Source organism: Dromiciops gliroides, chromosome 2, assembly GCF_019393635.1.
Source record: "Dromiciops gliroides isolate mDroGli1 chromosome 2, mDroGli1.pri, whole genome shotgun sequence".
NCBI lineage: Eukaryota > Metazoa > Chordata > Mammalia > Microbiotheria > Microbiotheriidae > Dromiciops > Dromiciops gliroides.
Window position 1 is genome coordinate 177,387,600 of NC_057862.1, and position 14,590 is coordinate 177,402,189.

The 14,590-nt window shown below is 39.9% G+C and overlaps 1 gene segment (V, D, J or C); it reads right to left on the reverse strand.

Moving 5' to 3' along the window:
* Nucleotides 1-2,630: 2,630 nt before the first annotated feature.
* LOC122738465 lies at nucleotides 2,631-3,035 on the reverse strand. The segment is given in 1 exon segment: nucleotides 2,631-3,035. A coding segment is annotated over 1 exon segment (405 nt).
* Nucleotides 3,036-14,590: the final 11,555 nt, after the last annotated feature.

The window sequence follows — 14,590 nt, forward strand, 5'->3', positions numbered from 1 at the left end:
CAATAAAACTGCTTAAAATAATTAACAACTTTAGCAAAGTTTCAGGAAATAAAATAAATCCACATACATTTTCAGCATTTCTATATATTTCCAACAAAGCCCAGCAGCAAGAGATAAAAAGAAAAGCTCCATTTAAAATAATTGTAGACAATATAAAATATTTGGGAATCTATGTGACGAGGCAAAGCTAGGAACTATATGAATACAATTACAAAACACTTTTTTACACAAATAAAGTCAGATCTAAACAATTGAAAAAATATCAATTGCTCATGGATAGGCCAAGCTAATATAATTAAAATGACAATTCTACCTAAATTAATTTACTTATTCAGTGCCATACCAATCAAATTACCAAAAAATATTTTATAGAGCTAGACAAAATAATAACATAATTCATCTGGAAGAACAAATCAAGAATAACAAGGGAATTAATGAAAACATTCAAAGGAAGATGGCCTAGCCATCCTACATCTGAAACTATATTGTAAAGCAGCAATCATCAGAACTATTTGGTACTGGCTAAGAAATGGAGTGGTAGATCAGTAGAATAGGTTAGGTACATAAGACACAGTAGTAAATGATTATAGTAATCTACTTTTTGTTAAACCCAAAGACTCCACATTCTGGGATAAGAACACACTATTTGAAAAAAGCTGCTGGGCAAACTGGAATATAGTATGGGCATGGACCAAGATCTCACACAATATAACAAGATAAGGTCAAAATGGGGACATGGTTTAAACATAAAAGGTTGATACCATATGTAAATTAGGAGATATAGGAATAGTTTACCTGTCAGATCTATGGAGAAGGGGGAAGGGAAGGGAGAGTGGGAGAAAAGTTTGGGACTCAAAAAGCATTCTTTACATGTGATTGGAAAAAAATTCTAAACACAAAGAGAATGTTAAAAGTTATATTTACATGCAATTAGGAAAATACTATTAAGATGGGAAAAATCAATAACGTTCATGGTAAAAAAAGAAATCTTAAAATTTGAGAGAAATGCTAGCAATGATGACGATGTTCAGGTCATAGTCACTCTTCTATTATTCTTCTTAGAATTCTTCTTAGAATTATGAAATGATTAATAATTTCAGAGATAGAAAAAATAGGTGGGAAACTGGATATCTGCAGTACTTGATATAAAATAATTGAGAAAGAAGGATACAATAAAGAAGTGTTGATAGAGGGAGAGATAAGGATGGGGAAGTCTGTCAAGACTTTGGGGTACATTTAAGGTAAAAGGGGTGGGTGGAGCAAGGAACTCTCAATTTTTGGAAAAGACTCCAGAGACATGGCCTTAACAGGAGAATCCTGGTGCTATGATCATCTCTTCAGTGATAATGCTCTTCTATATGCCTGGGTTGAGACTTGGGATATCTGGGGAGTAGTTAACATATGATGGTCTATTAATGTTCCAATATTTCTATGTCAATGATGATGAGGAATTCAAAGAGTTATGGTGGACATTCAAAGTCCTTCATCACCTGGCTCTTCCTACCTTTCTAGGCTTTCTTATGCCTTCCTCTCATCCAGGTACCCTGAGATGCAGTGACACAAGGTCCCTTGAAGCAAGTAGGTGCCACAATGAATAAACTGCTGAGGTTGGAGCTAGGAATCCCTTAGCAACAATCTTACCTCAGACATTTACGACCTGTGTGACCCTGGGCAAGTCACTTCACTTCTGTCTATCTCAGTTTCTTGAACTGCACACTGAGGATCATAATAGTGCCTACCTCCCAGGGTTCTTGTGAGAATTAAATGAGATAACCTTTGTAAAACTATATTAGCAGAGTACTTAGGAGTTAAGAGAGAATGCAAACGTTTGTTAAGCACCTACCATTTAGCAGGCTCTATGCTAAGCCCTTTCCAAATATCACATCATTTAATGTCCAAAACAATATTGAGAAGTAATAAGCGCTTAATAAATGCTTACTGACTGACTGAAAGAAAAGTGTGGCAAGCCTTATATGCAGTATAGCAGAGTGAAGTGTGATGAATTAAAGGAAAAATTACAACAGTGTACATAATAAGACCAAAAATAGAAAGGGGACATTGTGTAATTAAAAAGACCAAGTTGGTTCTGGAGAAGATGAGAAAATGTAGCTTTTCTTTTCTTTTCCCCTTCCCCTTCTTTACAGAGATGGATGGGTGGATATAGAGGTGAGTGTGAAAGTACAATGCATATGGAATATTATATATTCTGTTAGGCTTTATTATTGTTGTATTATAGTGTTTTTCCTTCTTCGATTTTGTGTGACAGAGGATGTCCATCTGCATAGAGGTTGGCATAAAGAGATGGTAAGAACTTAAGATGATAAAATAGTCATTCAATCAAAAAGGAGTGTGCCCTCTACTAGGCTTCTCCCTGCATCCTCAGACTGTCTTGTTTTCTGTCACTTCTCTGTAGTAGAGATGGGAACCTGGGGATGGTCAGAAAGCAAGGGACAAACTTCTCATCTGCAAATCATTAGGTAGAGCTGCACTTAAAAGGTGCTCTGTGTGGTTCCAGAAAGATGGGAGAAAGACAGGGAAAAAAAATAAAAAGCTCTGGGGTTGTCATCCTATCATCCTATCATCCTATCTGGGGCTCCAGGGTTTGTGTATAGGCTGCAGGTGTCTGGGGATCACTGTGCCTCCACAGCACACAGGTAGGTGGCTGAGTCTCCAGACTGGGAGGCAGTGATGTACAGAGAGATGTGACGATCCTGTCTTCTGATCATGGATTTGAATCTTCCTGCCTCTTTTGTCTCTGAGGCCAGGTAAAATAGTAAGGTGAGGCCTTTCCCAGGATCCTGCCTGAACCACTGTATGCCTCGAGAACTTGAGTCTGAATATGTGCAGTTGATAGTGATATTCTCTCCCTCCTGGACACTCAAAACCTGCGGATTCTGTTCCACCCTCTGTTGGCAGCTCACCCCTGTGCAAAAAGACAATTTCAGACACTGGAAACTGGTCATCAAGTCCACATCCCCTTTAACAATGCTTCCCTTACCTTCTGCCTCCTCCAATGTATACATGGAAAGACCCATGTGCTTTTAGCTGAAGTCCTGCCACTCCCACTTAGTCTTTTGGGGAATGTTCCCTTTATAAGGTCCCATATAATTTTGGGGGGAAAGATGAGTCTCCCTTTTCCCAACTCCCCAATCCCCAACTTACATTTTAGCAGAATCCACATGATTACTAATGAAGTCCTTAGGGGCTTCTCCATTTTCTCCCTTGACTTGATCAATAAGCACTTAGTTCTGAAACCTAGGCTACACTTCAGTACTGTCTCTTCAAGGTGTCTTTCTCAAATCTAAATGTTTGTGGTACTCTCACTGTACCAGGAAATCCTAGTGCTGCTTCAACTTGGCTGCCCAGCCAATCAGAGCTGCATATCACCCAAGATCCCATTCACAGACACATAGATCCCCAACTGAAGGCCTTTTTGCCCTTGACAGACTGGCCCCTTAGGTCAACCACAGGATTTTTAGGGCAGTGAGAAAAAGTTCACTAGGAATGATTTCTGGACACTTTGGGTACAGTAAGATGCTTTCAGTACTGTTTTTAGGATAGAATATCTGTTGGACTTTTGAGGACATCTTACAATATGATCATAGATTTATACCTGGAAAGGACCTTAAAAACCATCTATTCCAATCTTTTTTAGATGAGGAAACTTAATCCTGGCCTGGTTGTGGGACAAACACCAGAAGTCCTTAGTGATAACTCAGAGACTCCAAATCCAAGCCTCTTTCTTCCAGTCAATAAACATTTATTAAGCACCTACTATGTGACAGACACCATACTAATTCCTGGGGAAGCAAAGAAAGGTAAAGTAAACTCCTTGTTTTTAAAGGGAGTCATAGTGTAATGAGGGAGACTATATGCAAACAACTATATATGAACCGTATATATATATATATATATATATATATATATGTATATATATATATATATATATAGTAATATATGATCAATTTGAAATAATCAGCCAACAGAAGTCAGTAGATGTAAGGAAGAACAAGAAAGGTTTCTCATAGAAAGCAGGTTTTTTACCTTGGACTTGAAGCTAGACAAACCAGGAGGCAGAGATGAAGTGAAGTAAAGAGGAAGTGAAAATGCCAGTAAAAATTCCCAGATTCAGGAGCTGGAGGGTGTTGTAAAAGGTGCAGCAAGGCAGCCAGTGTGACTGGAATCCACTGGGGGTGCTTGGGAGTGGAGTGGTAAGGTATATGAAGATTGCAGAATTTAAGGGGGAGGCACACTATGAAGGTCTTTGAAATGCAGACAACATCTTCAATCCTGCTGGTGTTAGGGAGCCAAAGAGCTGATTCAGTCGGAGGATGACCTGGTCAGACCTGTGTTTTAGGAAGATTCTGATACAGGAGGGACTTGGAGTGGGCAGTGACTATTGATGAAGCCAAAAGTTTGCGAATTAGAAAGGGACAGTCCTCCAATCAAGAATATAGTTTTTATAACAAGAAAGATAACCTTTCATGCAATTTAATTCCAGTACAACATTCAGATCATAACTCTATCATAACTCTATATCTACACAGGATTAGGTCAGGAGAGCTCTGGTCAGTGTACGGGGACACCCTTCCCCCAGTAGTTCATTTCTATGTAGTCAGAGTACCCTCTAGTGAGCAAAATGTATACCTACACCACTGACTTATTAATTAATTAATTAGTTAATTAATCAATCAACGAATTAAGTGACAAACTGTTTCTTTTATGATTGCAGAGTGTATGGGAATGAGTCAGATATGGGTGAACATCGCTTAAGTAGCACTAGCAAGTTTACAACAGCACCCATGTTTTCAAAGTTCATTATGGCTTTTCCTTCTGAATGGTTAGAGTGGGGATCATTGTCACTGGGGTAGAATGTAGTGGAAGCAGAGCTCCATGGAGTGTTGTGGGTCACTGGAAGATATTAGAGATGCTGTGGACCTAGAGGAGATGAGAACTGGTGGAATGGATAAAGACCAGAATGGAGAGGGTTGGAGCCTGGTGAGATGAGCAAACCCTGAAAATAGCTCCAGTGAGAGCTAGTGGAGGGAACTCTAAGGCTTTTCCTTCATCTGTTCTCTCAAAGCATTTGATGAAGAAATACTGGTGACTGCAATAACTTGAGAAATCTATTCCTTTCTCTATTTTGACCATGGAGTAAGGGATGTGAGGGAAAGGGGTGTGTGTATCAATTCAAGGTGCAAGAGATCCTGCAGCTTGCTATTTGAAAGTCTTTTAAATTGTTGTCTAAGTGTTGCTCTGATATTTTATTCACCTATTTATTTTTATAAATCAAAAGATAATTAACAAAATCAATTACTTGTCAAATCCTATGCCTGGAGGATCAGGAATGTAGAAGGAAGAGTTTTAAGCATGACAGAGGGACTCAGAGAACAGACATGAGAGACATTTCCTGTTTTTAGTCATTTGGGAAATATTTGAGGTCAGAGATAGATTGATATAGAAACTGGGGGCGAGCTGGAGCCCATGGAATCAGGAGAGAAATTTCACATTGGAAAGAGAGTGGGGCATGGGCCTATATACCAGAACAAAGAAATGTCTCCATGAAGTTAGCATTAGTAGTCCAATCTCATGTTCCAACACTCTCCTTATTGCTGACTCCTAACATATTCAGTGAGGCTAGATTAAGTAATTAAGATGTGTGGCCTCTACCAGTCCACTGGCTACTACCCAATTTGATGGAGTTCTCTTCTATAATCTTGTATTACCAGTGGATACACAGGCCAAGGCAGGAGACATTAGGTGAGTGACTGATTGAAGAATCAAATGAGGGAGTATAAATGAGAACCAGAAATAGAAGCTGTGTATATGCTTTCAGGGTGTCATAATGTGCTTTCTGGAAGCCCCTGTGTCTCAGCTACAGGTTTGTGCACAGGCTTCAGATGACCGAGGATCACTGTGCCCCCACACTGCAGAGGTAGGTGGCTGAGTCTTTAGGTTGGGCCTCAGTGATGTGCAGAGAGATATGTTGCTCCTTTCTGCTGACTGTGGCTCTGAACCTTTCTTTCTGCTTCTCCCCCGAAGTTATGTAAAATAGGGAAGTGAGGCCTTTCTCAGGATCCTGCCTGAACCTTGGCTAGTAATTTCAGTGTAATTGCAGTTGATCATGGTCCTCTCTCCCTGCTGGATCTTCAAGGTCTGAGGACTCTGCTCCACCTGCTGTAGGCAGCTCACCCCTGGGCAGAAAGACAATGTCAGACACAGGTCATTGGTCATCAGGTCAGCATCTCCCATCATTTTATATCTATCACTTCCACAACTCAGTCAGCAAGCCCAATTTGATGAGTCCCTGACTGCATCTCAGTCTTTTGAAGAATGACTTCTGGCTTTTCCTGTTCCCATCCAAAAAATCCCTCCACTCACAGGCCAGGTGAAGACTCAGGATCACTAGTGAGGCTCTATGGAATGACTCCATCTTCCAATACCAAGGTCAGTGAAGAGTTAGTTCTGTGTTTTTGGAAATGGAGTTCTTATTCCAAGAAGTCCTTTTTTATTCTAAGTGTATCTAGTTTTCTTTCACCTTGTGAAACAGGGTTGGGCTTCTCAGCCTGACTGCTTAGCCAATCAGTGTGGTCTATCATTTCACACAGTATAAAAAGTCACATTTATAGAAACTCAGCCTGAGCACTCAGTTGAAGGGATGGAATCAGAAGTGATGCTTCCTATCACTGAATATTTAGCCTGAATGGGGTGCTAGATCTACATGGCAGAACTAGAGGGTCCTTCCTTGTCCTCAAGATGCTTCAGATCCAGTGTGAGGAAGTCAGTTTGATTTAAATGTGAAATGTGAAATAAATGGGAGCAATCAGTCATGAAGAGGTGGTGGCCTTGGGCAGCTAAGTGGTACAATGGATAGAGTGCAGTGCCTGGAGTCACAAAGATTTGAATTCAAATCCTACCTCAGACACTTCCTAGCTATCTGACCTTTTGACAAATCACTTAATCTCTCTCTTCCTCAGTTTCCTTGTCTGTATAATGGGAATAATAATGGTACCTACCTTCTAGGTTTGTTTTGAGGATCAAAAAAGATAAAAATTGGAAAAGGCTTTGTACAGTGCTGGGCATATAGGAAGCATTTTATAAATATAAGCTGTTTGTTATTGCTGTGGGGTTTTTTTTGCAAGAAAGGGATTCTAGGCACATGATAGGATCCTGTTCCAAATGCATACCCTCATGGTCTAGAGAATTAAAAATTTAAATGTAATTGCAATAATTTCTTCAAAGAAATTCAGTTTGTTGTTGGTTCTTAGCTGTGCTAGTTGGAACTTTATAGAATTTGGAGCCCTGGAACCATGCAGGTCAAGGAGATTGACCGTTTCAAAGGCCCTGAGTAAAATGTCTCCCTGTGTTGGGTTTCCATACTCATAGATAAGATCAGGATGCTGGTTCAGGAAGGAAACTAAGAAAACCAGTAGCTTTGCCAACTGCAATCTCTTTTAGGCAAGAGAGCTGGCACTGGAGTGGTTGAGCATCCATCCCACATAGGTTTGGAATTGGGAATAATCAGAAATGACTCTGGGGCAACAACAAGTTTGATTTCTAAGAATTGTAGGAGCTAAGAAATTTCAAAGTCTAGTTCGAATTATGTTTCTACTGAAATATAGGGGTTTCTATTCTCAGAATTAAAAAAAAAGGAATTCTGATAATTTTAGCTTTTGTTATTTAAATGACTGTATTTTCCTATAGTTTTTTTTTGTTTCATTGTTATTTAGTCCTTTAATTTCATTCATATAAGGAACATGGAGAAAGTCTTGTAATAATGAAGATACAACAAATGTCCATCATTTTTAACTTTAGAGAATTGTTTGGAGGTTCAGAAAGGTTAAAAGAACTACTGATGTTCACATAGATGATATTTGGCAGAGGAACGACTTTCACCCAAGTCTTCCTGATTCTGAATATAGCCTTGGACAAAGAACTGGAAACCGAGGGAACACCCATCAATTGGGGAACGGCTGAATAAGTTGTGGTATATAATATAATGAAATACTATTGTGCTGTAAGAAATGATGAACAGGCAGATTTCAGAAAAACCTGGAAAGACTTAAGTGGACTGATACTGAGTGAAGTGAGCAGAACCAGGACAACATTGTACACAGTGATAGCAACTTTGTGTGATGATCAACTGTGATAGACTTAGCTTTTCTCAGCAATACAATAACCCAGAAAAAAGAACTGTGGATTCTGAATGCAGATTGAACCATACTGTTTCTACTTTTGTTATTGTTATTGTTTTTTCTTTTTTCAGGTTTTTTCCTTTTGTTCTGATTCTTCTTTCACAACATACTAATGCAGAAATATGTGTAATATGATTGTACATATATAATCTATATCAGATTGCTTTCTGTCTTGGGGAGGGGGAAGGGAAGGGAGGGAGGGAGAAAAATTTGGAACTAAAATCTTATGAAAACAAATGTTGAAAACTGTCTTTCCATGTAAATAGAAAATAATAAAATACTTTTATAATTTAAAAAATAAATAATAAAAAGAATAAGAAATGAAGATAGCCTTGGAATCAGGAAGACTTGAGTTCAAGTTCTTTTTGTGTGTGTGTGTGTGTGGGGGCAATGTGGGTTAAGTAACTTGCCTGGGGTCACACAGCTATTAAGTGTTAAGTGTCTGGGTCTGGATTAAAACTCAGGTCCTCCTGAATCCACTGTGCCACCTATCTGCCCCCAGATTTCAAGTTCTAACTGAGATATTTACTGTGTGAATCACTTAGCATATCTCAGCCTCAGATTCCCCATATGTAAAATTGAAATAATAATAGCTTCTTAGAGTTATTGTAAGGATCAAATAAGATGATATGTGAAAAACAATTTGAAATCTTTTTTTGGGGGGGTGGCGTGAGGCAATTGGGGTTAAGTGAATTGCCCAGGGTCACACAGCTTATGAGTATCAAGTATCTGAGGTTGGATTTGAACTCAGATCCTCCTGACTACAGAGCTAGTACTCTATCCACTATGCTACCTAGCTACCCCAACACTTTGAAATCTTAAAACACTGCAGAAATGCTAGTGATGTTGATGATGATGCTAAGGGCATACTTCCTCTTTCTTTAATATTCTTACTAGAATTCTTATTAAAATTATGAATTAATTTCAGAGATATAAAAGATAGGTAGGCAGCTGGAAATCTGTAGCGCTTAGTATAAAATAATTGAGACAAGAATACAAGAGAGAAGTGTTGATGGAGGGAGAGATGAGGATGGGGAAATCTGTCAAGCCTTACTGCTTCACCTGAGGAAAAAGAGGAGGGTGAAGCAAGGAGCTGTCTTAGGTTCTGGAAAAGAATCCAGGGACATGGCCTTAACAGGAGAATCCTGCTGCTATGACCCTATCTTCTGTGCTGATGCTCCTTTATGAGCCTAGGTTGAGACTTTTGATTTCTGGGAAATGGCTAAATAAGTGATGGGATATTACTGTATCTTAATATTTTTATGTCAATGATGATGAGAAATTCAGAGATTTCTGGAGGACATTCAAAGCTCTTCATCACCTGACTCCTACATTTTCAGCCTTTCTTATACCTTTCTCCCATCCAGGTACCCTGAGTTGCAGTGACACCAGCTTCCTTGAAGTAAACAGGTGGCACAGTGAATAAAGTGCTGAGTTTGTAGCTTGACCACAGACATTTACCAGCTGTGTGACCATGAGAAAGTCACTTCTTCTTTGTCTTTTGCAGTTTCTTGAGCTATACAGTGAGGATCATAATAGCACCTACCTCCCTAGGGTTTCTGTGAGCATTAAATGAGATAATATTTGTAAAGCTAAATTAGGAGATTGCCTAGTACTTAGTTGGGAAGGAATGGAGCAAACATTTGTTAGGCACCTACTATGTGCTAATCATGATATTAAGCTCCTTCTAAATCTCACATCATTGAATGTCCAAAACAATACAGCAAGGTAATAAGCACTTAATAAATATCTTTTTACTGACTGACAGAGAACTGTGGTAAATCTCATATGAAATATTGCTGAGTGAAGTAGGATGAATCAAGGGGAAAAATGATTACAACAATATACATGTTAAGAACAAAAATTGTAAGGGGGGATTGACTAATTAAAAAGATACAGTTGTGGGGCAGCTAGGTGGGACAGTGGATAAAGCACAAGTCCTGGATTCAGGAGAACCTGAGTTTAAATCTGGGCTCAGACATGTTACACTTACTAGCTGTGTGACCTTGGGCAAGTCACTTAACATTGCTCCCTGCCAACAACCAAACAAAAACATACAGTTGGATCTTGCAAAGATGAGAAAATGTAGTTTCTCCTGTCCCTGTACACTTCTTTAGAGGTGGTTGGGTGGGGGGCACAGGTGGGAGTAGGAATAAAATGTAAATGGAATATTTCATATATGGTCAGATTTGATTACTTTTGTATATTGTGTCTTTTTCTCCTCTTTGATTCTTTTTCTTTTTTTCTCTTTTCTTTTTTTTTTGAGGGGCAATGGGGGTTAAGTGACTTGCCCAGGGTCACACAGCCAGTAAGTATCAAGTGTCTGAGGCCGGATTTGAACTCAGGAACTCCTGAATCCAGGGCCGGTGTTCTATCCACTGCACCACCTAGCCACCCCTTGATTCTTTTTCACAGGGGATGGTCCTCTGAATAGAGATTGGCAAAAAGTAATATTAAGATATTAAGATGATAAAATAGGCATTTAATGAAAAAAAAAGCAGTGTGTCCTCCACCAGGCCTCCACCTGCATCCTCAGACTGCCTTGTTTTCTGTAATTTCTTTGTAGTAGAGATTGGCACCTGGGGATGGTCAAAGAGCAAGGGACAAACTCCTGAATCCTAAGGTAAAGCCATAAGTAAAAGGCACTCTGTTTTGCTCCAGAAAAATAGGAGAAAGGTGGGGAGAAAAATAAAAAGATCAGAAGTTGTCATTCTATTGCACTCCTCAAGAGAATATGACTGGGCCTCCAGCCACAGGGTTTGTGCACAGGCTACAGGTGCCTGGGGATCACTGTGCCTCCACAGCACACAGGTAGGTGGCTGAGTCTCCAGGCTGGGAGGCAGTGATGTTCAGAGAGCTGTGACGATCTTTTATGCTCATCATGGATTTGAACCTTCCTGCCTCTTTTGTCCCTGAGGCCAGGTAAAATAGTAAGGTGAGGCCTTTCCCAGGATCCTGCCTGAACCACTGTATGCCTCGAGAACTTGAGTCTGAATATGTGCAGTTGATAGTGATATTCTCTCCCTCCTGGACACTTACAAACTGTGGGGTTTGTTCCACCTTCTGTTGGCAGCTCACCCCTGTGAAAAAAGACAGTTTCTGACACTGGAAACTGGTCATCAGGTATCCATCCCCTTTAACATTGTTTCCCCTACCCTCTGCCCCCCACAATGCAACCAGGGAAACCCTATATCATTCTAGTTGAAGTCCTGCCTCTCCCACTTAGCCTTTTGGGGAATGTTCCCTTTATAAGGTCCCATATCATATTTGGGGCAATGGTGAGTCTCCCTTTTCCCATCTCCCCAAATCCCAACTCACATTTTAGCAGAAACCACATGATCACTAATGAAGTCCTTAGGGGCTTCTCCATGTTCTCCCTTGAGTTGATCAATAAACACTCAGGTCTGAAACCTAAAGTACACCCCAGTACTCTCTACTCAAGGTGTCTTACTCGAATCTAAATGTTTGTGGTTCTCTCATTGTACCAGGAAACCCCAGTGATGCTTTAGCCTGGCTGTGCAGCCAATCAGAGGTGCATCAGTTATACATCACACAAGAGCCCACTCACAGACACATAGACACTGAAGGCATTTTTGCTCATGGTAGTCCTGCTCCCCTTAGGCCAACCATAGAATTTTTAGGGCAGTGAGAAAAGGTTCATTAGGAAAGATTCCTGTCCATGGTAAGATGCTTTCAGTACTATTCCCAGGATAGAAAATCTATTGGAACTTTGGAGGATGAGATAATTATAGATTTATAGCTGGAAAGGATCTCAACAACCATCTAATGTAACCTTTTTGGGATGAGGAAACTGAATCAGAGATTAGTTTTTTGGACAAATACTGGAATTCCTTAGTGACATCTCAGAGATGGAATTTCATATAATACCCTGTGATTACAAATCCAAGTCTCTTTTTTCTAGTCAATAAGCTTTTACTAAATACCTACTGTATACCAAGCACCATAGTAAAAGCTAGGCATGCAAAGGAAGGTAAATGGATATCCTTGCTTCAACAGGATTCATAAATGGGGAGACCATATGCAACCAATTCTATATGATCCCTATATACACATATCTCTATACAAACACGCATACATATTATATATAATATATAAATACATACATACATATACATATACATACATACATACATACATATATATACATATATATACACACACACACACACACATATATATATACACACACACAACTCGAAATAATCAGAAGCCATACGTCAGTGAAATTAAGGGAGAACAAGAAAGGTTTCTCATAGAATGTGGAATTCCAGGTGAGATGTAAGGAAAGCTGAACAAAGCAGAGGCAGAGATGAAGAGGGGTGACATTCAAGAGGAAGTGGAGGGGGCAGCTAGGTGGCACAATGGATAAAGCACCAGCCCTGGATTCAGGAAGACCTGAGTTCAAATCTGACCTCAGACACTTGACACTTACTAGCTGTGTGACCCTGGGCAAGTCACTTAACCCTCATTGCCCCACAAAACAAAACAAACAAACAAAAAAAAACAAGTAAAGAGAAAGTAGAAATTCAAGTAAAATTTCCCAGATTCAAGAGATGAAGTCTTTTGGAAAAGGTGCAGCAATGTGGCCAGTGTCACTGGAGTACACAGGGTGTGGTTGGGAGTGTGGTGGTAAGATGGTTGAAGACTGGAAAATTTAGTGGGGAGGCACATTATGAAGTTCTTTGAAAGCCAGACAGCAGATTCAATACTGGTAGTGATAGGGAGCCACAAGACTTGATGTAGTAAGGGTAATGACATGGTCAGGCTTCTGTTTTTGGAAGATCACTTTGCTAGCTGAGTAGAAGAGAGATATGGAGTGGGGAGAGACTTGTGGCAGGCTGATGCCCCAGCAGGCTTTTGAAATTGTCCAGGCATGAGGTAATGAGGTCCTACACCAGAGTGCTGACACTGTCAGAGGAGTAATGGGGGCATATGTCAGCAATATTACAGAGGTAAAATTGAGAGGTCTTCTATTTATTTATTTGAGGTGTCACAGCATGTTCCTCATCTGTAAAAATGAGCTGCAGTAGGCAAAGGTAAACCACTCCAGTATCTTTGACAAGAAACTCCCCCCAAAAAGGGTCATGAAGAGCCAGATACTACCGAATAATAACTCACATCATGTCCTGGGCCCTAGAACTGTGTAGGAGACTTAGAGACAACAAACTCATGAATTTAAAATACTTCTTTTCTATCTTGAAGAAGTCATTCCACATGTGAAGACATGTGGGAAGGAAGCCTGGGGAGTCCAGGAGTAAAAGATTCCATCCCTGGCCACACTGGATTCTGGCTGAATTTAATTGGTATAAAGGAGAAAGTAGCCTCAAGTTCAAGAAAGGGCTATTCTTACTATTTCCATTGGGATAATTCACTTAAATTTTTTTTTTTTTGTGGGGCAATGAGGGTTAAGTGACTTGCGCAGGGTCACACAGCTAGTAAGTGTCAAGTGTCTGAGGCCAGATTTGAACTCAGCTCCTCCTGAATCCAGGGCCAGTGCCATAGTGAGAGCAAGGGGAGACAAATCTAGCATTTCTCCCTCCCTATGCATTGTTCCTTCAAAGAATTTGCTGAGGAAATCCTAGTGAGTCCTACAATTTGCCAAATCTATTCCTTTCCTTCTTTCTCCTAGGTAGGAAGGAGTCTGAGGGAAAGGGGAGTGTAATCAAGGTACAACAGATTCTTCAGCTTGGTATTTGAAAGACTTTTACATTGTTATCTAAATGTTGTTCTGTTCATTGATTTACCTAATTATTTTTAATAAATCAAAAGATCATAAATAAAATCAATTAACTGTCAAATTCTATGACTGAAGTATCATGAATGAGGAAGGAAGGGTTTTAAGGATGGGATAGTGGTTCAGAGAATAGACATGAGAAATATTTCCTGTTTTCAGTAATTTGGGACATATTTGAGGTCACATATAGACTACTATAGAACCTGGGGACCAGCTGGAGCCTATGGAATCAGGAGGGAAATTTCACATTAGAAAGAAAGTGGGGCATGGGGCTATATCCCAGAACAAAGAAATGTCTTCATGAAGTTAGCATTAGCAGGCCAATCTCATGTTCTAACTATCTTCAGTGCTAAACCATAACATATTCAGTGAGTCTAGACTGATTAATTAAGAGCTAGGAACTCTACTACTCCACTGGCTACCACCGGAGTTGATCTAATTCTCTTCTATAACATTGTAATACCCATGGGTACAACAGGTCAGGGCAGAAGGCATTAGATAAGTGACTGATCTCAGAATCAAATGATGGAGAACCAGGAAACTAAGCTGTGGATATGCTTTTAGGGTGTCATAATGCACTTTCTGGAAGGGCCTGTGTCTCAGCTCCAGGGTTTATGCATAGCCTGCAGGTGCCTGGGCA